At 40.9% G+C, this 24,435-nt stretch overlaps 2 protein-coding genes across 5 annotated transcripts in view; both read right to left on the reverse strand.

Moving 5' to 3' along the window:
* The window catches only part of rapgef4b (Rap guanine nucleotide exchange factor 4b), a 32,862-nt gene extending 18,270 nt beyond the window's left edge, over positions 1-14,592 (reverse strand). Inside the window, exons 1-4 of the mRNA XM_084128254.1 lie at positions 14,445-14,592; positions 10,067-10,209; positions 8,922-9,010; positions 5,614-5,760 (exon numbers count right to left, since the gene is read on the reverse strand). Of these exons, the coding sequence (XP_083984380.1) occupies positions 5,614-5,760; positions 8,922-9,010; positions 10,067-10,209; positions 14,445-14,560 (495 nt within the window). The 5' untranslated portion in view covers positions 14,561-14,592. The remainder of the gene's footprint in view (positions 1-5,613; positions 5,761-8,921; positions 9,011-10,066; positions 10,210-14,444) is intronic.
* Positions 14,593-15,889: 1,297 nt separating this feature from the next.
* rin2b (Ras and Rab interactor 2b) overlaps positions 15,890-24,435 on the reverse strand; it is a 31,098-nt gene continuing 22,552 nt past the window's right edge. For all 4 annotated transcript variants that reach the window (XM_084128975.1, XM_084128976.1, XM_084128973.1 and 1 more), the window contains one exon: positions 15,890-17,444. In XM_084128975.1, the coding sequence (XP_083985101.1) occupies positions 17,130-17,444 (315 nt within the window). In that variant the 3' untranslated portion in view covers positions 15,890-17,129. The remainder of the gene's footprint in view (positions 17,445-24,435) is intronic.

A 24,435-nucleotide genomic window follows, 5' to 3' on the forward strand; every position in this document is an offset into this window, starting at 1 on the left:
GTGTGTGTGTGTGTGTGTGTATGTGTGTGTGTTTGTGTGTGTGTGTGCACACGTGCGTGCGTGTGTGTGTGTGTGTGTGTGTGCCCTACAGCTGTAGTGAAATCACCGTTATCACATTAGTCTGTCTTTGAGGATCAGTAAGTTCAGCCCTTTTCCAGTCAGGTAGACACTAATGTAGTTTAGACTTTAAGAGGACCCTGTTTTTTTGCACATCAAAGATCAAGTCCAGTTCATTTGTGAGTGTAGTGTTGTTCTAGTATTATTAATATACTATTATAGTATTTAGTTTTTATTTCCAGTTTTCATTTTTAGTAATATGTGCTTTTATCATTTTTATTAGTTTTCAAAATATTTATATTTAAATTATTTTTATTTCAGTTTAAGGGTGTGTTCACACTTGTTTTTCAGTTCGCTTAATTCGTTTGGTCTGTACCAAAAAAAAACAAAAAAAACATGAAAACAAAACAAAAAAAACATTTATTCCTGGTCCGCTTAGCGTTCACATTGGCATTTTTACTCCACACCTAAAGATACCAAACCTAAAGGCATGTTCACATTGATGCATTTATTCTGTATATTTTGACCGTATATTTGACCAGTGGTTTAGTCCAAATTTTCTGAAGAGACGCAATCACTTTATATGAGGAACAGATTGAATTTAGACTTTTATTCACATTTAAACATTGATCAGCGAACTTAAACAGAAGCTCAACTGTACTTGCTTGAAACACGAGAACAAACCTCGTTTGTCAAACCTTCCATTTACCACAACTGATGTGTGAGTTGATGAATGTTTATATGTGACTAAAAGCCTAAATTCAATCTGTTCATCATAAAAAGTGATTGTTTCTCTTCAGAAAAATTGGACTAAACCACTCAACTCACATGAATTAGTTTTACGATCTCTTTATGAACTTTTTGAAGCGTCAAAGTGGTAGTTGCTTAGCTGTCAGTGGAGGGACAGAAATCGCTCAGATTTAATCAAATAATTTTGGGTGAACTATCCCTTTAATAGTTTAATACGGTGAACGTCATTTCATCAAGTGCAACATCTTCCGGGAAAAACATTCCAATCAACCAATCAGATCTGAGGTTTGTTTACAAGTTTACAGTTTATGTCAAGTTTAGGCTCCCAACCAGGGTTAGGTGCTTCTACATCAGTGTTATTCACCTATCATTTCCAGGGGGGCAATCCAGCGCCCGAAAAGCATACCGCCCCCGGGGGCCGCCATTGGCTAACAAGCCATCACCTGCTGTTAGCATTCCATTGACTCCCATTCATTTTGGCGTCACTTTGACAGCGAATGACTTTACATCTGAGGCGTTTAAAGACTCTATTTGTCCATTGTTTATTTCTAAAGAAACACGACAGTGTATAAAAGGCTCCATTACTTTGTATCTTACGTTATGGCCCCGTAGAAGCCGTTTTTGTAAAAATAGGCTAACGATTGCGTCATAACCACGCGACTCTCTGGAAATTACTGTATAGACAGGAGGAGAAGCTTGCAGTCAATCGGGGGGACTTGGAGGCATAAAGTCCGATAAAGTCAAGGGAGAAGCCCATAGAGAGTCATAAAGTTGCTCCTACTCTTAGCTCATGGACAGCTCCTACTCACACTGCAAGATTCGGAAGGGAATGACTCAGATTTCTCTTGGCACAGCTACTAGAAGACTTACAACTGTCAGACAGGTTGCTCACGTCACATCTACGTCATCAAGCTCAGTTTGAGTCTGCGGAGTACGCTCAGCCATCAGGAAGTGAGTGCTTCTAATTTGCTTCACTTTTCTCCGTTGAAGTCTATGGGGTCGCTGTGTCCATTTCTTCTACTGTCTATGATCATTTCCCTCTGATTTTAGGGATGAGTTATGGGTAGTAAAGTTGCACAGCGCCACCTTGTGTACCGGGGTATTTCTGTTTTTCAATAAGCGGCATCTACTTTCAGGGAGTGAATTTGCACGTTCACTCGGCGCATTGCCAGTGAAAATCGCTTGGGTATGAACACAAAGACGCATCGAAAAACGTCTGGCGATAAGCGCGCACGATAATCGTTGCGGTGTGCACGAGGCTTTAGCCATGCATATCTGAAATTATGAAAACACTTTTATAGTTGAGTTTATAGCCATTTTTATAGTTGAGTACGCATCGTGAACGAGGCTAGTTTGAAAGGGTTTGAAATGGTGCACCACACACATATACACAAATATATGAACTCTATCACCTTTTCACACACACTACTAGTACACAAACAAAAACACTCTCATGAGCACTCGTCTGAATGAGAGGAGCTTTACAGAGAGAGAGAGGAGGAAAATGGTCGAGAGAGACAGAGAGATCTTCGCCCACATTGTTCTATTGATGAAGCAGAGACTGATACATAATTCATGTTGTATGTTTGATTATTCAGCTGCATGTGTAAGAAATATAAAACAAAAATATGGCACATATGGTCACTATCAAGCTGTGAGACGCGGGTGATACTATTTACACACACAGCATTAAAGACAGAAGCCTGACAGCCTCTGTGTGTCACACACATTGAGTCACAATCACAATCACTGAAAGGATCAGAAATGATCAGAAATGATCAGCACAACAAAGTTATTACAATACAGAACACACAGATTATTCATGACACTACATCAGATCCTGGCTGTGCACGTTCAGAGCCGTTGGCTTTAGGGAGCTCATGTTCAAGTCTTGGATCAACATGTCCTGATCCTATTCCCATCCCTTACCCCATATACAGTATATACAGTATACATTTCAAGGTTTGGGGTTGGTAAAATGTTTTAATGTTTTGAAATAATAAGTCTCTTTTGCTCACCAAGGCTACATGGATTAGATCAAACAATATATAGTAAAAACAGTAATATTGTGAAATATTATTTCAATTTAAAATAACTGTTATCTATGTTAATATATTTTAAAATGTAGTTTTTCCTGTGATGGTAAAACTGAATTCTCAGTCTCGTTACTCCAGTCTTCAGTGTCACATGATCCTTCAGAAATCATTCTAATATGCTGATTTACTGCTCAAGAAACATCTCTTAATGTTATCAATGTTGGAAACGGTTGTGCTGTTGTACCTTTACCAAAAAGGGTAATGTTAAGTTAACAACATGGATTAAGGTCAGGTTTAGGGGTAGGTTCAGGGTTAGTACCTAGTTATTACCCAGTTGCGTAATAGCATTTAATTGAAATAGAAATCTTTTGTAACATTATAAATATCTTTACCGTCACTTCTGATCAATTTAATGCATTGCTGAATAAAAGTATTCATTTATTTCCAATAAATAAATACATTTTGTATAAATCTTAAACTTAAACATATTTTCATTAATTTACGAATCACATAAACTAAATGGTCCATTCTCGTTCTATTAAGATTTATACAAAATGTTTTATAAAGCTCTAGTTTTTTATTCACTTAAAATTCTTAATTCATTATATGAATAATATGTAAGGATTATTCAATTCAATTTGATTGAATTTTACTATTAATTGAAATGTGTAAATCTTGAAAAAAAGGCTTACATTTTTTTTGTGTGTGTATTTTATATACTTTCAGACTATGTTTCGCATGACGGAAAGATTCAAGCATGAAGACACAAAAAAATACAATATTTAAGTGTCTGTGTAATGCGTTTCATATGGTCCCAAACACACTCAAAAGCTTCTGACATACTGGGAATTAACAACTATGCCAAATCCATTTAAGGCAATAAATACAGATATCTTGCCATTTTCACAACATCTCAATGCATTTATCCCCAATTCTCTGCTCAGTTAACGTGAAAAACTTCAAAGACCAACACAACACAGACTCCTGAATCGATTATTGCTGAGACCACTGGTTTACATTTACAACACACACACACACACACATTCAAACACTCTATGAAAGCCTGTTAAAGCCTGGGATTTGGCAAATGGCTGTGCTGAACAGCCCAGAGGAACTGACCGAGCTGTTAACAGATCAGAGAGCGCCACCCAGTGTTACTGATGCTCAGTGATTGGTACTGAAAAAGTGCCTTATTATAGACACAGTGGCATTGATCGAAGTGGAATATATAAATGCATACTGCTTACAGGGCTTTATGATAATCCTGCTTACAGGGCTATAAGGCCTACCATAAAGAATAGTATGTAATATGCAATGATAACCAATAGCATGTGACAGTTTTTTTGTCAATTCAATATGGTTAGTTTGCATTTTTGGTCCAATTCTATATTTTTAAAATGTAAAAATATTAGGCAGCCTAAAAAAATAAGTAGTCAATAAATAGATGTTAAAACTCACGGTTGATATGAAATAGAAGAAACGTATACAACTTACACCATAGTATACCGCACTATTTGGCAACTGCATGTGGGTATTTCATGCATAAGGGAAATTATAAAAAAAAAAAAACTTTTTCACTTTTTTTTTTAAATAATTTTTTGGTCCAAGTATCTCATATGGACGTTGAGTTTTTGCCTATATTTCATGCATAAAGCACATTTCTGCAAGTATATAATGAGTAGTACGGTCGTATGACATTTGAAACATTCAAAATCAAAGATGCCAGTGTTAATCGTACATCGAAAAAAGAGAAAAGATTTTCTTACTAAGTATTTTTGTCTTGTACAAATATTTAGACATTCTTATATAAAGATACATTTACTTAAGAAGCAAAATTACAAGATATTAATGTCTTGTTTTTTGAAAAACGTATCAAAATTAAAGTGCCCCTATTATTTTTTGGATATTAGCTTTCATGCGGCGTGTAATATACAGCTGTTTGTGAATGTAAAAGGTCTGCAAAGTTTCAGAGATCAAACTGCACAAGAAATGGAGTTATTGTCTCAAAAAAAGAAGAAGAAAGAACTGATTCTGAAACGAGTTGTCAGTAATTCCAGCCTTACTTCCTGCTCGAACCTACGTAGGTTAATAGTAACACTATTAATGCCAGCCTATGGTCTTCATTGGCTGCCAACTTTGACGTTGATTTATGCGAAAGCAATTCCACTTTGCATGCACTAAAGCATGAGGACTAGGGCTCAAAAACTGATGACATTGTTACTATCACTGTGTATCAAGAGCTGAGGAAGCCTCCAGAGCTGAATTTCAGAAATGGCAATGGTAATTTCTGACACATGCTGTAAGCGATAGACCAATCACAACAAACTGGGCCATCTGACCAATCAGAGCAGAGTAGGCGGAAAGGAAGAATCTACAGAAACTGGATCCTTTATTGAACCATTTCAGACAGTGTGAGAAAAGAAGTGATACTGCAATGTATTTTATAGGAAAATAGTGTTTATTGGCCTTGGATGCATGTAAATCTAAAGGAGACTACCAAAATCAGAAACCTTTAAAATAGCATAATAGGGGCACTTTAATATCTGCCACACTTAGCCACTGAATTACATAACTTATAAACAACCTCTAAATATGCTGACCTCCAAAGAAAGGGAAAACCACTGTGAGAAAAACACAAGCGGGCCACGGTCAGATTCTTTTTTGCATTTTAGAGAGCCATTTCTGTTCTGCCTGTCAACCAGTTAGGGGTATTGAATCACTAATAGCAGCTGTAATGAAAACATTGAGCAACACTTGCACACACACAAACCTCCCACAGAGTTTTGAACTCCCTCTGTTCGATGCGCAGAAGTTCACTGTTCTCTCGGCTGACAATCGTGGCATGTCGAGGAGTGTTATCCAGAATCGACTCCCCAAATGCCGTCCCCACTCCCAGAGTACAGATCGTTACAGCATCCTACCGAAAAAGGAGAAATATTAAGAAGAGTAGAAGAGGGAGAGAGACCATGATAACATTTTTACAAACTTATCTATCTTAAAGGAGTAATTCACCCAAAATGAAAACAGCCATAATTTATTCACCCTCGTTTTGTTCCAAATCTTTATGGCTTCGGTGAATTAATTAAATAATGACTTGAATTCAAAGCTCCACTCAGTCCTTATTCAATGTAATTGCATTGAAAATCATTTTCATTTTTGGGTGAACTATTGCTTTAATGACTCTCCTTATTCATGCAATTTATGTAAATGCACACTGTAAGGGAATGTGCTCAATGAGGTTTAAAGATATTGTTGCACATAACAAATGATCCGAGATCAGAATACACAAGAGCACACACTCATTTAACATACAATACGTTTATATTTAGCACCCAACTGCAAGGTTTACATTCATTTGATCAGAGCAGCGTGATAATAATATATTTCCCGACGGATCACTCCATAAAACTGGAGCAACACACAATGTCAATATTGCATCTATGAAATGTGTTCTCACATGCACATACCACACACACACACACACACACACTTTCAGCTCTGTGCAGGACATTCATAGCTGCAGGGCAATCCTTGTGAGAAAGTGTGAAAGAGAAGCATAACATGATGCCTTGTGTCAGTTCTATGAGCAGTTGTGAATGTAATCAGGCAAGTACAACCCAAAATGCCTGGATGAACACTTTACAGTTGGTTTTATGACTGTAAGTCATTGTTTTCAAATGGTATTGAGCTTTAAATATTGTCATATTTTGTATATGACCACATACAGCAGTGAAATACATATGATTACTATTTACATATGATTTAACAGTTTATTGTCATACATATCAAAAATCTAAAAAGGTGTGCATCATACTTGACACCTAGATGAACACTTTACAGTTGGTTTTATGACTGTAAGACATTGTCTTCAAAATGCAAACGTCGCAACTTTAGAGACGGTCCCTAAATACGCGAATATCGAACGTCCATCGTCAAACCAACTTCATGCCAGTGTAGAACTGGGCTATTTGATCTTTATGTAAAGTACTAAGGACGTTTTTGTGCTTAAATTCAACGATGTTACAGTTACGCGCGCTCCCGAGAGCTTTTCATCCGTTTTGTTTACTGCTGCGTTTTCTCGCTGTCATTTTTGTTGTGTTTTTATCTTGTTATTGAGAGGAAAGCGTCAGCACATACTTAACGTTACACATTCATTCAAACGTCGCAGCGTGAACGGCGTCGCGATGTTCGTTAACAGTATATTGCTGCAAAGGTATTTCCAACTTCTTTTTACTTCTAAGCAAACACGAAAAAGCACTCGTGAGTAGATCATTGAATCACGTTCAGTCTTGTGCGTTACATGCCATGGTGTGCACGAGATACGAGTAGCCTACGAGCAATAAGTTGCTGGCTGAACTGAAATTCACTTAACGGCCACCGCCGGTGTCTCTAATAACAAGGGTTTCTAAATTATACATAGCCCCTTTTAATTGATCAAACATTTACAGTAAAGACATTTATAATGTTACAAACGATTTCTATTTCTGTTTTTTTTTTTCTATTGATCAAATAATCCAGAAAAATGCATCACAGTTTCCACAAAAACATTAAGCAGCACACAACTGTAATAAGAAATGTTTCTTAAGCAGCAAATCAGCATATTGGAATGATTTCTGAAAGATCACGTGACCCTAAAGACTGCAGTAACTAATAAATGTAATTTAAATTACATTTTTAAATATATTCCAATTGAACAGAGTTCTTTTAAATTGTAATCATGTTTCACAATATTACTGTTTTTCCTGTGTTTTTCTGCGATTTGTTCCAGATTTTTTTTATTGTGCTGGTTGAAAGTCTGTTCACATCCTGATAGCAATCATTAAGTTAAGCAGTCTAAATGTATTTATATGTAAACCGTCCATAAGGGGTAGGACCATCAAATGTTCGTCCAATCATTGCATTCGGTCCACCAATCACCTGCCACCTGCCTGTCAACATATGTATTCCCATACCTCCATGCACCTGCTCGCACAGACATCACACGTCATCAGCATGTTTCATGCTATGCAGAGTTAGACAGACATCAGCCACTGAACACCGCAACCGAAACAGCAGCCGCCTTTTACAGTTCCTCCTAAACCTCCTAAAACAACAAGCTTATGCTGAGTTCACGCCATAACTACTGCAATGGAAACCCGTGAACTTAAACTCAGAGCGGTTTGTGACTCAAATTTATGCATTACTCAACACTATCAACGCCGAAATGATCTGCAGCAGTCAGGTGGTAAAGGTCAGTGCTCTTTAAGTTGTTTATGTTCATTATTATCGTAATGTTATGTGCTTTGAGACATGAGGTAGTTTAATGCCGTCTCTCATGACGCTTTGCAGACTCTGCTCTGGCTGTGCGTGTTCATGTGTTTCGGAGGAGCCGTGACTTTGGAGACGCTCTGAAGTGACGGTGGGATCTTGTGATTTCAAAGCTAACTTGCTATTGCTAGCCTCTCTGAAAATTGCCTACCCTACCTTTAAGAAATCTTACTGACCCCAATAATAAAAGCAATCTTAATAAAATACTTTCCCAGCTTAATATGCATAGTCTAAAAGAATGTCTGATTACTCCAAAAACGGTCCAATAGGCCTATTGCTTTACTTGAACCAGTGTTTGTGTGTTTGGTGTGGAATCTGTTTGACCGACCAATGGCAAATGAGGAGAGTGTTCAGGAAACCTTTTTTAAAACAGTGATTTTTCGGTGGAAATTAACGGCAAAAAATGTCTGTACAGATTCTATAAGCTCTAATATGCAAAACACAGACACTTCTGGAATCTCTAGAAATCTCTCTACATTTGTGTGGGAGTGATAAATGCTTCAAGGTCAGTAAACACATCTGACAGTGTGACTCATTGTATTCCCAGTGGATTCACAGAGAGATGCTTCCATCCCCAGCAGCCCTGGCTCGCCGTCCTCGTGTATCAGACTATTAACAAGGCCAGTCGTGGACCGTGCATCTGCCCACTCACAGCAGCTTCTGTAGCAGTTTCTGTATGCAAATGATGTCTGCCAGGGCAAACTATTTCTAATCTCAGCTGACTCCTAGCAGATTGAGGCTTCAAATGAACCTGACTGTGGTCCCTCTTACCTGATGGTTGGCTGTCTCAGACACTTTCACATCCAGAGATCCAGACAGAACCGCGTACCAGCTGGTCCCGATGTCACCCTGCCTATACACTGCAGGAAAACAAAGTGAGTCTATGAATACTGATCTGCAAATTGCAGAGGAATTTTTCATTTCGATGTCTGGACAGTTACTTCTTTTCATTAATGTAACGTGGTTCTTATTGTCTCATTAGATGGCAAAGTCTACCTTTAGCACAGATTCAGGACCACATGCTTAGCAATAAAAGTTTCCGTAACACATTATTTCAATGATACTTTAAACATTCTGAGTAACTACATGTCAGCCTAACCTTACAGTCTACTAATACTCTAATGAGAGTTAGTTGACATGTAGTTGCAAAGTTACTTATAGTTAATAGAATGTCTAAAGTGGATGATTGAAACTAAGTGTAACCAAAGTTTCAGTTATAACAGAGTTTTACAGCCACAGGAGAACATTTTTAGGTTCCACAGAAACATTTTATTTTCTAGTTATTAATAAAACCATCTAGAATCCACTATGCTGATCTGAAGAACCTATAATGTACAGTACCTTTCAAAACTTTGGGACTTGTTTTTGAGATATCTCTTATGCTCACCAAGGATGCATTTATTTGACAAATATACAGTAAAAACAGTAATATTGTGAAATATCATTACCATTTAAAATAACTGTTTTTGAATATATTTTAAATCGCAATTTATTCCTGTGATGGCCTGAATTTTCAGCATCATTAGTCTTCAGCTTCTTAATATTTGTGTTAACCGTGATAAATATTTTTAGGGATAAAGTTCAAAATAACAGCATTTATATGAAATATATATTTTTGTAACATAAAGGTTTTTACTGTTGCTATTGATCATTTTAATGCATCCTAATGCATTTAATGTAAAAAGTATTTAAAAAAATCGTACTGACCCCAAACTTTTGAACATGATCAAAAACTGTTTTAATCTCCAAAGAATCATACAGGCGGAAACCCTACACACACAAAGAATCTTTACTTTTCATGTGTCGATTCATTGATTCATTTCTTTCCTATATTTGAAAACACATTGCCTGACTGGTCTCAATGGAATAAAATCTGGAAGCGTCATGATGAAAATACAATAGTAAATTGTTCTTACAGGTGATGCCTTTCTCCAGGAACTCATAGAAGCCACACATGCAGATCTGCTGCAGCAGGTTTGGGTGAAACTTCTCAAAGGCCTTCACACCCTTCAGCCGAGCCAGGATTATATCCACATCTTCTCCCGAGCGTTCTGCTGGCCTAAAAAACACACAGACAAATAGGCATTACGGTCTGGGACACTCTTTTACCAAACTGACCTACAAGAATCCTGACATTGCAGTGATGCATGTGACAGTTAAGTGAATAGGCTGCTGAGGAAACAAACAAAGTTGTGTCTGTTAGAATGCAACAATTGTGCTGTCCTGATAAGGAATGTGTAAATGTTTTTGTCATCAGTCCTGTCAAAATACAAGCTATGAATCACATAGACCTGTCTTTTCCAAAATAATGGGTCATTAGTAGCTTGATTTGAACTAATAATGTGAAGAGAAACTGATAAAAGTGTTTGCAGCTTTTGAGCTTAGTTTGTCGTCGTAACAAAGAAGTATTTGCATGGGTTTCTGACCATTATGAGGACTTTATGTGTGAACCGGATCAGACAAAAGTGCATAATCCTCAAATTATTTTTTTTTAATATTATGTTCAGTGAGGTAGCATGATTTTTCTCTAATGGTGTATGAGAGATTGAGACACTTGATGCAGGCACATAAATATCCTCTTTCCTTTTTGCATAAATATAGCTATGTACACTCACTTCTCAGCTCATTAAGTGACATGTATATTAGTGCGTATGCAAGCTGCCTCTCTTAACGATGTCAGTATGCTGTAATTTGAACTCATTTTATACAGTAAAGCCTTGTTGCTATGGAGATTACAGCATGGAGAAATTAAGACTTCAAAGGCATTTTTCAAACCAGAGGGCAGTGGGACAAATTTGACATGGAGAATAATCAAGCTACTGGAGTTCCACAAAAGACTCCAAATGGAAAACCAGACCTCGTCTGCTCTATTAGTACTGGCCTTGCAACTGCAACAAACCAAAGTGGGTCAGTCACTGTTTCTACACATCAAAACATTTTTTTAAAAGCTGATTCTTTTGATGTATACTTTTAATGCTCAGATAATTAAGATGATCAACAACACACACAAAACAATCTATTTGATCTCTAACCAATTACTAATTTCCATTTATAATATAATATGTATACATTTTGGTACTGAGGATGCCATGGATGACGTAATTCTGTCAGCCAAAACCCAGAAACTTGTAAGCATTTTAGCACTTCTGGTTCCATTGTCCCAAAGTTAATAGGTTGTTTGAATGGGTTTTTGGTTAAAGAAAACCCACAATGAAATCAAAATGGACAATTCTTTTTATTTTTTTTTATTTTTTTTATGGAATATTGCAGTATTTATTCTAAATGATTTATCTGTTCACATCATATTTTTTTGTGCCCTCTTAATCTGTAATCAAAATAACTTCCCTTCCAGCCCTACATTTGTTCTTGTTCGAGAAGCCATTTTACCGAGATATACCTTACTATAGGGAATTTCATGCAACTTTAAATGCCTGAAATAAGGTCTGTGATTAACACAACCTCAAGACATTTTCACATTTTATTCTACGACATAAAATACACCAGTAAAACCCCATGATATTTGTGAAGCTTTTGTCTTGAAAGAGACGTTCGCTAACTAATGGCTAAATGGGACCACAGAAGCTGTTGGGGACATTAAACGGAGAATAGGTAAACTCATCTACTCACTAGTGCGCTTTCACAGCCTCGTTGTGTTTATATTCCCATTCTTGTGAACTATTATATTATTAACTCAAACTTTAAAAGGAAAACTATTTTTAAAATAAAGACTGAAAGAGTTGACGGAAGCGATGGCGACGTTGAAGTCATGAGACCGTTAATAGCCTACATTTAGCTTTTAATTCTAGCAATTGTAATTAGGCTTTAAAATTCATAAAAGTGTTGATTTGTGAAGATTATCATGATGAACAAAGCGTCACTGAGCCAAAAGCCAATCACAAATCCTATTGGGTTTTTGTCGTAAACTACTCATATACAAATGTTGATTATATGTATAAATACAATATATTTTAAGTTTATTGCAAAATATGCATAGCCTATATTTACAAACATTTCAGTATTTTGAGAGCAAAGGGAAATCAACTCGATTACGTCATTCGCAGTGCTTCATGGGAGTGGGCGGAGCTAAAGAGCTATTTTTTTTAGAGAGTGTTGAATTTTCTGTACAGTATCATGGGTAATGTAGTTTTCACCAGGTATTCAACTGTTAAATACAATTATTTATAAAAATAAGCATCGTCTCATAAATTGGTAAGTTAGATTAACAACCTCGTAGCTCACAGTTGGTCTGTCTCTATTAAAAGCATTCCAGAACAGACTTTCCGAAATACTAACAGAAATGAAAGACTTTGCCTTTAGATTAACTTTATATTTTCTCTGACGCCATGCACCTTGCCAGCTTCTTCGCATGCCATCTTCATCCAATACGTTGGAAATCGTCACATCTGTTTTTTTTAATCGCATTAGTTTAACGATTGATAATTAAGTATAGTGGAAAATTATTTTTTTTTAAAGTTACTAACTTCCAGGTTGGCCTACAAAAATACATCATCACTGCAGCTCTGTACACATTTTAGACTGAATAGCTACTGTCAGAATGACCGTCAAAAGAGTCAAATGGAAATTCCAGATTTAACAGAAATGCAGATCCCAGGCATCTTTTCCCTGACTGTGATCTCTACAGTCCTGCAGGACAGAGACACTTACAATTCCAGTGCTTGAACTCTCTGAAACCACAGAAAGAGGGAAAAACCACATCAATGACTGCAATGGAGACCTTTTTCAGCCATTACTGTACATGCACACTCTGTGTAACTCTATGCATTTAGTGCTTCCAGTTGACCTGATGTGATGAGCATAATGTGCATTAACTAGTTCTATTTCTTTGCCCGCAGGATACGCTGAGCCGCACCAGGCCGATCTCATGTGAACCGGACCAGTTTGATCTTGTGGATGTGAGAGGGCGAGAGTGCCGCTGTCTTTTATGTGCTGAGATTCACTGGAGTGGAAAAACATTACAGGCATAGGCTATATCTGCTGGGCACAGAACGGACCCTGCATTACAGTGGCCGCCAGTGCAAAGCCTTGCCTCTCTCTCTCTGGCTCGCTCACTCTTTTCATCCATGTGTGTTTCTTTTTCCCATAAAGCCCCAGCCCATTGTGAAGAGTCCAAAGAGTCTTTTGAAAAAACACTTTCCCCTTTGTGTCTCTCTGTCTATGTATTTTTTTGAGTTCCAAATTTTAAACCAAATATGGAAAATAAAGTAAAAGCTAATACTATAAGAGTAGCCTATAAATAACACTATCTATTATCACACTTCTTTGTTTCTCACAGTGTTTCGAATCAGTGCAGAGGGGGATCATTATTCTGACAGGTGGCTTCATCCTTTCGCATAATATGAATATCAATGGAGGCGAAGATAACGGGCGACAGAGACATGTATCCCTTTAATTATCAAGCATATTTACTAAATAGAACGCAGCACATCAAATTAGACATATCTAGATTAACAAGCCAAAAATTCTAATTTCCAGACTATGGAGCGACTGATCTGTAGAAACTGCTAAGACAGCAGCACAATGCAGAGAGTCTCATCCAACAGCGCAGCCTGTTATCTTCTTTGTGAGTGTGGAACATTTATTGATCCCCACAATGCATCCTGGTGTCGGATGTAAATGAGACCATGGACATCCTTAAGAACCATTACATTGATCAGAGTAAAGACGACGTGCTCGGCTACGTTTAAAGAGTCCATTACAAACATCAGCCTCTGAAACCCCATCACACCCAGTAAGGTGATCTCACTTTTCCCTCCCATCACCATGGTAACCTGCAGGGATGTGTCTGGGCTAGGAGGGGCTGTGAGAAGGTAACAGATATTTTTAATAGTCAATATGTTCGTTTGTCTTGGAGACCTAATAACCAAAAGTTGACTCTGCGAGTGCCTAATTATAAGTAGCCTAACTCATCTGGTTTAAATGACCCGCAGCACATAAATGGAGAGTCTGATTCATACTGCAGAAGAGTATTCCAAAGGATGCACACATCAAATTCAGATGATATGAGACCAGCAAACGAATTATACAGAGAAGCATAGTCCCTGGTTGAAGAAAGAGAGCAGCTTCTGTTATTTTCTTTGCTTACAGAAATAAATGTCCCTTCAGGAAGAAAAGGTAAATCTATAAATGATGAGAATTGCGATGCAGGTGATGCACCAGAGACGCAGGACGCATTCTGCTGTGACTGTCACCTTGTTGCAGCCCCTCCGGACATCGAAATGAACAAACGCACGTAAAAAAAAAAATCGCTTTCGGACATGGTCGGGTGTCTCTCACCTCTTGTCCAGGCAGATGATCCACTCGGAGGAGGCCACGGAGTGCGCAGAGACGTGCACCGCTACCATCTTCGGCTCGACCGGTGTGAATCGCAGATCTCGTCGACTCGCGCGCATCAGGGCTCGTCCCCCTCCCCGCCTCTGTCGTCAACTGGATCACCGTGGCGTGGGTTCATCGTCACCACGTTCACGCGCACTACGATCGTTTACAACCGTGCCTGCCCACTGATACGATAAACAAGTCACGTTCCGAACAGCGAGGCATTATCGGTTGGAGATCTGTTTTGACGATGGTTAAGATAACATTACGTGGGTGCCATGGTTTAAACATAACGTCAGTGGGAGGCGGCGTGGGAATATCACGGAAGAGGCGATGAGAGCCGGTTAAAATACTGATATGATGCATTAAGGTTTTGTAGGTGACAGCGGTGATGCTGATGCTGCACTGTCACCATGGTTATGACGGGCACGCGGTCAGCGAGATGCTGCATCTATAGACACGAGATGGAAAGGGAGCGCGCGCTGTCAGGTGTCTTGTTCTCCCCGGGGGTGACACACACACACACACACACACACACACACTGTCGGGAAAGAGACAAGGAGTCGCAACTGTCGCATGGCTACACTGTAAATAGGGAAAACAGTTGCAGTTGTTTGCTATTTGTACCTGATCTTACCTTTAAACCTGGTGTAACCTATAGATTCATTCATATTAAATAAGAATTTTAGGTTCTAGTTTAGGTAAATAGAATTTAAGAACACTTTATTTTAAGGTGACGTAGTTACATTGTAATCACTCAAATAAGTACTGAGTAATATAATTCACTACATGTACTTACTAGAGGTTTGGTTTAGGGTTAGTTACTTGTGCATAATTTACTGTTATTACTACAGTAAATACATGTAGTAACATGTACCTCACCTTAATTCATTTTATTATATCAATTATTATTTAATTAATTAAATATTAATATAATCAATCAATTAATTAAAAAGAAAAAATACATAACATAATTATAATACTAATAACCTTTTCTGGGTGTAACCTAATGTATTTTCATTCATATTAAATAATACTGAAGAATCTTTCTGCAATATTTATATAATTAATTATTAAATAAAGTAAAATAAATTCATTTAATTTATTATTTAAAATAACATTAAATCATATTTTGACATACCCAGGGAGGTGGCTACACTGTAAAAAGGTAACAGTTGAAATTGTTAGATTTTTTTTTGCAACCTAATCTTATCTTTAATCAAATAGCCTTTTATATTGTAAGCTAATGCAATCTGGTTTATTAATACATATTAAATATTTAATAAAAATTTTGCAACATTAATATAATTAATAATAAATATAATTATTTTAAATAATAAAATATATGATCTAATAATATTAATAACCACATGAAGTACATTTTAGGTAACTCATTTTAAACAGTATGAGATAATAAAAAGAAGAGACGCTTTATTCCTGCCGTTCAAATACCACCAAAAAGAGTAAAATATTCACAAGTTCAGTGTTTAAATTATATCATTGACAGCTCAGGAATCTGGTAAAAAACACATTCTCAGCACCAAGTGCATCATACATGTTGTGGCACAATAATATATTACATGTTTACAGTATAGCACATTTAGACATTGGCTGAAGTATAAGGAGCAATGTGTTCCTATTTCATAAGAACAAAGTGAGAAAAAAAGCTTCTTCAGTCAATTTGTCAGTTTGCAATGTCACTGATGCATCTCTATTGTGCTAAAGTAAAAGCAACCACATGATCATGCATTATCTCTGTTGAAGCTCCCATTCTGAAAGCTTCTTCCCTTAAAAATGGTTCACTGTGTTGATTGAGTCTCGTGACAGCAGAGGTGACAATTCCTCTGACCAAGCAAAAGCTCTGGACACTCATGCGACCTGAATGCAAAAATAGCTTAAAGATTATATACAGACCTCTGAGCGAATCCCTGACACCTTTTTATACATATAACAACGACACATTATGGATTTCATTTCAGTCTTAGCATTTTTGGGGACAGACGCTACATTCATCCTGAATCAAAAGAAATCTCACAGGTTGGATACCACATTACTGACAATGCCCATTATATCTTATGCCCAGAAGATCTATTAAACATTTCTATTTAAAACGTATCAATATTTTACATATTTTAATATGCATATATTTGCCACTTTCCATGAATGTGGCACACTATGGTGTCCCACTCCTTTTTTTTTTTTTGCATATTGCATGCAAGCCTGTTGCAAGCATGCAAGCCTATTTGTAATATCCAATAAATAACATAATTCAGACCCTTTAGTGGGAAAGACAAGTATATTATCTTATTTCATATTCTTAATTTTTACACAAATTATTTTGACTGCAATCATGAAGCTAATCTTTTCAACCCTGTTACCAAGGTTATTGTAAGATTAAAAACAACCAAACTATTTTTGTGAAATATAAGTTATATCCATAAATATAAACCAACATTCGGTCCCAATCTAGCTAGCGCTTACTTGCAATCCTGTTACCCAAATTTGTTTTTAAACTAAACAAACCACATGTACCCTCATGGAAAGCGTCAATTACATCATTCTTTATTGACAGTCTTTCATCTTGCAATCTTTATACACAGTTTTTAAAGTCACACCCTGAATAAACATTTTCCTGCTCTTGAGTGTTCAGGCATCGTCCTGCTCTGAAGACACGGGCGTGGGACAGTTTCTGTTGGCTATCCTCCTGTAGACAAAGTAAAAGTGTTGAGGGTTCGGTCGACTGTGTAACTCTGCCTTTATCCACTGTGGTTGTGTGTCTCCGGCCAACTGCTGGCTGCTGTCGTCTGTGAGAAGAAAGAGGCCGTAGTTTTCCGGATCAGACACACCGAATTTAAGTGCGCAAAGGCGGCACACCTCTTCTGTTGTGGCGTAGGGCCGGACCTGAAGGGTTTTAGCCGTGCAGCCGCTTCCTGCCTTCTGCAGAGCCACACGCAGGTAATTCTTCACAAACAAAACAAAGATATTATAGTGAGTTTATAACCACTGAAAATAGTTAAGGCGAGACACTACAGGTGAATAGGGTAAAATTGTTAACTTACAGATATCACCATCAAACTTTACCAGTTGATTACTCACATGAATAGGAGAAAAAAATGCATTGCAAGTTTTCTGTAATTTTATTTTTTAAATATGCTAATGAGGCTATATCTAATTAAATATGTGTTAATTTGCATATATTCTGAAGTGACGAATCTGACCATTGAAAAAAACAAGGTTCAAAATTATTTTTCATTTTGTTGATATATTCAATGGAAAGACATTACCAGAGGGGATTATGAATATCCCCTTTTGTTACCCTGTAAATCAGAAAATACTGCCAATAGCCTTAAAAAATTTCTTTCCGCCCTATTTTTAGGCATAAAATGTCATATAAATCAGGCCAAGAATAATATATCAACAAATCCCTCTGGACAAACCTTCACAATATAGTTAGGAATACGACTGTAAAGTCTGGTGTGTGTAGGTGCTACAGAAGTGGAAAATCATGTGAGTGTGAGAAAAAACAAATTTTGAGAAAACGGCCTTTAAAGATTTTTATGGCAAAATTCCACTAATTTCTATTGAAAACGTACTCGGTTACTAACGTAACCTCGGTTCTCTCTAGAAGAGGGAACGAGTACTGCGTTTTTACTAAAACGCTACGGGAAAAGTCTCTTTTCACGAAACACTGAAGCAAAAAATTATCCTTTAATTTTCATATATGTAAAACGCGTTGCAGCAGCAGTCAGCTATGGCGAGACGGCTTGCTCGCTCATTGGCTGCTCTGCGGCAACTGCATAAGCCTATCGAGCGAGGCCTGGGGTGACGTCAGGCCAATGAGGGCGCTTCGCGCCCTCCTCGCCACTTCCCGCCGAGACGGGCGTGGCTTACCTCTATAAAAGGAGCTCGAGAAGGCTGATTCACTTGATTTTGATCGCCGAAGCGAACCAGAGTGAACCATACGCACGGCAGAGAACGCAGTACTCGTTCCCTCTTCTAGAGAAAACCGAGGTTACGTTAGTAACCGAGTACGTTCTCTTACGAGAGTTCTCTCGTACTGCGTTTTTACTAAAACGCTACGGGAACCCCTTGTAAAACGCCGTGCGTGCTGGGATAAAAACACCGATCACCGGAAGCTATTTCAGGCATACAGTGCATAATCACCAGATAGACTCACACAGAGTCAGGGAATAAGGGAGGGGAGCCTTAATTCCCTATACTGTAGCGTCCGCAGGCTTAACGCGACCTCACAGGGAGAGTCTAAAGACAAGAGGGGATTCCCTCCGTCCTTATATAGACATGTCCACAGACGCGAATATGACATCACATAGACAGGGTAGGGAGCCTGAACTAATGTGGGAAATGTGGGTCTTACACAGTTCTGCCCAAGATAGTCGGTAGCACATTGCGCCTGCGATTTCAGAGGTCTAGCTAGACAGCTGAATCGACTACACCGACAAAAGCTTAGCCTGTAAGGCGGGAACCTCTAGGTTATAAAACCTGATAAATGTAGACGGAGAGGCCCAGCCTGCCGCCGTACATATATCCTGTAGGGAAATCCCGCTAGACCAAGCCCACGAGGAGGCAACGCCTCTCGTAGAGTGCGCTCTAACTCCCAACGGGCATTGAATGCCCTTGACAGTATAAGCCAGCGCTATGGCGTCAACTATCCATCTGGATAGACTTTGTTTCGAAACAGCCATTCCTTTGGAACGTCCGCTGAACGAGACAAAGAGCTGCTCTGTCTGTCTGAAGACAGCAGAGCGGGACATATAAGCTCTTAAAGCCCTAACAGGGCAAAGAAAACTCGAGTCCCCCTCCTCACTCGATGCCGGCAGGGCAGACAGGGAAATAACCTGAGCCCGAAAAGGCGTGTTGAGGGATTTCGGCACATAGCCGTGCTTAGGTTTGAGTATGACTTTAGAGTCATTAGGACCAAACTCCAAGCATGCCGGGCTCACGGAGAGCGCGTGCAGATCGCCTATGCGCTTCACTGAAGCGAGAACCATCAAAAACACTGTTTTGAAAGACAAATGTTTGAGGCTAATAGACTGGATAGGCTCGAAAGGGGCACCTTTCATGGCCGCCAAGACCGTAGAAAGGTCCCACATAGGGACTGAAGGAGGTCTGGGTGGATTCAGTCTCCTAGCTCCCCTGAGGAAGCGGATGACTAAATCGTTCCTTCCCAGTGACTGACCCAGCGTTGAACCGGAGAACGCTGAAATAGCCGCCACATATACTTTGAGCGTGGAAGGGGATCTGCCCTTATCCAACAGCTCTTGTAGGAAGGAGAGAACCTCCGTTACCTCACATTCGAGGGGTGATAGGCTCCAAGCTGTACACCAGCCAGAGAAAACCGACCACTTCGAAGCATAAAGCCGCCGAGTCGACGGTGCTCTAGCCTGAGTGATGGTATTCATGACTCCCTCTGCGAGACCAACGGATATCCGTTGAGCGCCCACACATGAAGGGACCACAGCTCCGGGTGTGGGTGCCAAATCGAGCCCCCGGCCTGCGAGAGGAGATCTCTCCTCAACGGCACTGGCCATGGAGCGATGTCTGCTAACTGCATCAGGACTGGGAACCATGCTTGGTTCTTCCAGAACGGTGCTACAAGCAGCACTGGGCATTTTGTTTCCCTGACCCGTTCCAACACCTGTGGCAGGAGGGAGACGGGGGGAAAAACGTATAGCGGGCAGCGCGGCCACCTTCGGGACAGCGTGCTGTCGCTCTTTGAAAAGAACGCAGGGCAGTAGGCGTTTTCGTGGGACGCGAATAGGTCCACCTCCGCTCTGCCGAATCTCTCCCACAACAGCCGGACTGTTTGTGGGTGTAGAGACAACTCGCCCGGGGGAACGTTGTTCCTGGACAGTCTGTCTGGGCCCACATTCTGAAGCCCAGGTACATGCACTGCTCTCAGCGAGCGTAAGTTGTGCTGAGCCCATATTAGGAGGCGTTTCGCCAACCTGTACAGGGATGTGGATTTCAGACCGCCCTGCCGATTTATGTAGGACACCACAGCCATGATGTCCGAACGGACTATGACGTGTTGGTCCTTGATGTGGGATAATAATCGACCGGACACCCGCGCTTTCAACCAGAACTGCAGCGGGCGCATGCGGAGCAAGCCCAGCCGGAGAACTGACGATGCTGAGGCCATAAGACCCAGCATCCTTTGAAACTTCTTGAGCGGGGTGAAAGCGCCGCGGCGGAAAGACTTCGCCGCGCGCTGAATGTGCAGCACGCGCTGTGGCAACAGCCGCGCTGTCATAGACTGCGAGTCCAGAACGATACCCAGAAACGAAATCGTTTGACTGGGGTTCAGTGAACTCTTCGCCCAATTGACCGTGATACCAAGATTCTCGAGGTGATCGAGTAAAATGGTTCTGTGCTCCACGAGCTGAGATCGTGATTGGGCTAGGATCAACCAGTCATCCAAATAGTTCAGCACTCGCATGCCTCTGAGTCTGAGAGGAGCGAGCGCTGCGTCCATGCATTTCGTAAATGTACGAGGTGCCAGGGACAAACCGAACGGCAGGACTGTATACTGGTATGTCTGACCCTCGAAGGCGAATCTCAAGTATCGCCTGTGATGTGACGCTATCTGTATTTGAAAATACGCGTCCTTCAGATCTATTGACATAAACCAGTCTCCTCGGCGAACATGCGCGAGGATTTTCCTGGTCGTGAGCATTTTGAAACTGCGTTTCACTAATGCTTTGTTCAGCCGTCTTAGATCCAGTATGGGTCTGATACCATCGTCCTTTTTGGGGACTAGAAAGTATCTGCTGTATAGCCCCCCTTCGCTTTGAGCTTGGGGCACACGCTCTATCGCCCCTTTGCTTATCAGTTTTGATATTTCGGCGCGAAGTAGGTGTGCTACTTCTTAAACCACCGTAGTTGGACGCGCGCTGTGAAGCGGGGAGGGCGTCGACAAAACTGTAGCGAGAAGCCTCTCTTTATAATGCCTAGCACCCAGTCCGAAACCCCTGGAATCGCTGCCCACAGAGGCGACAGAGGCGCTTCGGGGCGCAATAACGTAGGCGTTATGCCTGTGGCATTCGAGGCGGGGGGCGCGCTTATTACAGCGGGCAGAGCGCTCGTCCTCGACCTTACTACAGCGCTTGACTGAGTGAGGGAGGGCTGAGCGGGTCCCGCGGGACTCATGTCTGCGAGTAAATGTGGGCGGGAAGCGGGCACATTCACTGCTTTGGGCGCGCTGTCTGACTGAGCAGAGCGAGCGCGCACAGGTCTCGTTTTTACAGAGAGCCTGTGGTCTGTGAGACATAGTGTTTGTGCGGGCACTTTCACTATGTTGGAAGCGCAATCGACCTGAGTCGATTTTATGTGCGCGAGCCCTAAGTGTAGGGCTGTGCTTGTGTGTAGAGATGGGCACTGAGGAGTGGGCATCGACACTACACTTATAGCACCATCGGCCGTGGCCGGGACACCAGAAAATACCGTGAGTAAGTGTGGGCGCGGGAGAGCGGGCACAGTTACTGCAATGAGTGCACTGTCTGTCTGAGCAGAGTGAATGCACACAGGTTTCGTCTTTACAGAAACCACAAGGCATGCAGAACATAGTGTTTGTGGGCACTAGGCAGTGGGCACGCACGTTCACTATGTTGTGTGCGTGATCGACCCGAGTCGAATATATGAGCGCGGGCCCTGTGTGAAGGGCTGTGCTAGTGTGTAGGGATGGGCACTAGCAGTGGGCATCTTCTCTACACATATAGCATCATCGGCCGTGGCCGGGACTTCGGTAGAAGTCCGGCCATGTACCACGTGCTCGTGGGCTGCAAAAAACACGTCTGCAGTTGCCTCTCGGGAAACAAACAGAGTGATTGCATTCGGCGGCATAATATTTTCTGTCAGCAGGCCTGCCGCGCGAAAGTCTAAGAATCTACCACTGGACCACAGTGAAGATACATAGACAAAGTCAGCGCGAGTATTATCCACACTGGCGTTTGCTTGCAGGCATGTACCACGTGCTCGTGGGCAGCAAAAAACACGTCTGCAGTTGCCTCTCGGGGAACAGACAGAGTGATTTGCATTTTCAGACGCCTGCAAAATGCCAGAATGTGAGAAGAGTGGATATCGCCCAGTTTCAGCGGGGCTGAAAACACTCCATTCTCCTTTCGCCAGTGACGCACGGGAACCGTAGAAACGGTGTTCGGTTGCAGGCAAGCGGGTACTACGCGCTCGCTGGCTGCAAAATGCATCTCTGCAGTCGCCTTCAGGGGACTGACAGTGCAAAGCATTGGCGGCATAAATATATATGCCGCTAGACCGGGATACGAACCCCGGTCCCCCGTGTGGAAAACCTATAATTCCACCACTGAGCCACAGGGGGATACAGGCTTTTGAAAGCGGCGTCAACATGTATTCTTCGGCGTTTGCTGGCAGGCAAGCGTGTAACAGACTCACTTGCTGCAATAATATTTCCAGTCGCCGAACAGGGAACTGAGAAATGTGAGAGAAAAGAGGTCAGACCGACCAACGGTGGGACTAAGAACACTCTTTTCTCCTTCGCCGGTGAATGACGCGTGCAGAGGCAGGGTAGCTTTTCTTGTAACGTAAAGAAAAACTAATCCCGCCATCCGCTTCCAGGAAGGGCAGCCTCGGAAAGGATGCCCGGCGAGTCCTCAGAGTCACCGTAGGCAATTGGCTCGGAGTGAAGGCGTTTCGCCGTCAGTGAGCGCGAGCGCTGCATGAGAAGGCATCTTGAAAAAGACGCAGCTCTTTTAGGGGTGCGTGTTGCAAAGCGAACACACACACACACACATACACAAGAACAAAGAATGTAAAGAATATGGCGTCGGAAAGCGCAGCAGGTACGGCGGTAGAAGGCGGCGTTGGCCAGCGGCTTCAAGGGCTCGTCCCGCTGAAGTGCTTGCATCAGACGACGCGTGCTTCCTCGTGATCCAGCGATGCGTGCGCTTCGCTGAAGAGATTAAAATCAAGTGAATCAGCCTTCTCGAGCTCCTTTTATAAAGGTAAGCCACGCCCGTCTCGGCGGGAAGTGGCGAGGAGGGCGCGAAGCGCTTATGCAGTTGCCGCAGAGCAGCCAATGAGCGAGCAAGCCGTCTCGCCATAGCTGACTGCTGCTGCAACGCGTTTTACATATATGAAAATTAAAGGATAATTTTTTGCTTCAGTGTTTCGTGAAAAGAGACTTTTCCCGTAGCGTTTTAGTAAAAACGCAGTACGAGAGAACTCTCGTAAGAGAACCATGAATTACAGACAAAATATGCTTTAGGTCCAAGTAAAATCCATGTATCACACTGTTCAACATCCAAAACTCATTATTGCATTATCACATTGTCAGAAATTGGCATCAGCCAATGAGATTGCGCATTTCGAGTTAAATCACCTGTTTTACTTTCATGATTGGTTGCTGATAGACAGGAAATGACCATATTTGGATCCGACAGCATTGCAAAGGAGAGAGAGAGCTTTCTAACGCCGAACGAGTGCGGTGCGAAAAAAATCGTGTCAGTTGGTCATCCGGATGCGTTCAAAAAATTGAACTCTTGCGAAAGGCTACGGACGGTTCCTATCCGACAATTCCAGTGGAAGTTCCACTGATAAACAAACCTGAATTCTTAACTTTTAATAAAATAAATAATGTTTTTATAACGATAAGTTGTCATGTCATTTTTTTATTTTCACGATTTTCTAACGTTATTAGGGCAGTTAATACAATTAAAATGTAATATATAAGTTACCACTATATCACATTTAGCCGACCTGACATGTCAACGTCCTGGGCAACTTTCCTCCACGTGCAGCCTTCCGATTAATGTCTCTATAACCCTCATCAGAGAGATCATACAGAATTGTACATTCTGACACTGACAAAATCAACCGTTCTAATCTCTCCGCCATTTTTGTTCTACTCGCTCCCGCCGCTTTTCAACAGTGTAGTACGACGTCCGCTGGGGGCGTATTG

This window comes from Abramis brama (genome assembly GCF_963993115.1).
Source record: "Abramis brama genome assembly, chromosome: 11".
Taxonomy (NCBI): domain Eukaryota; kingdom Metazoa; phylum Chordata; class Actinopteri; order Cypriniformes; family Leuciscidae; genus Abramis; species Abramis brama.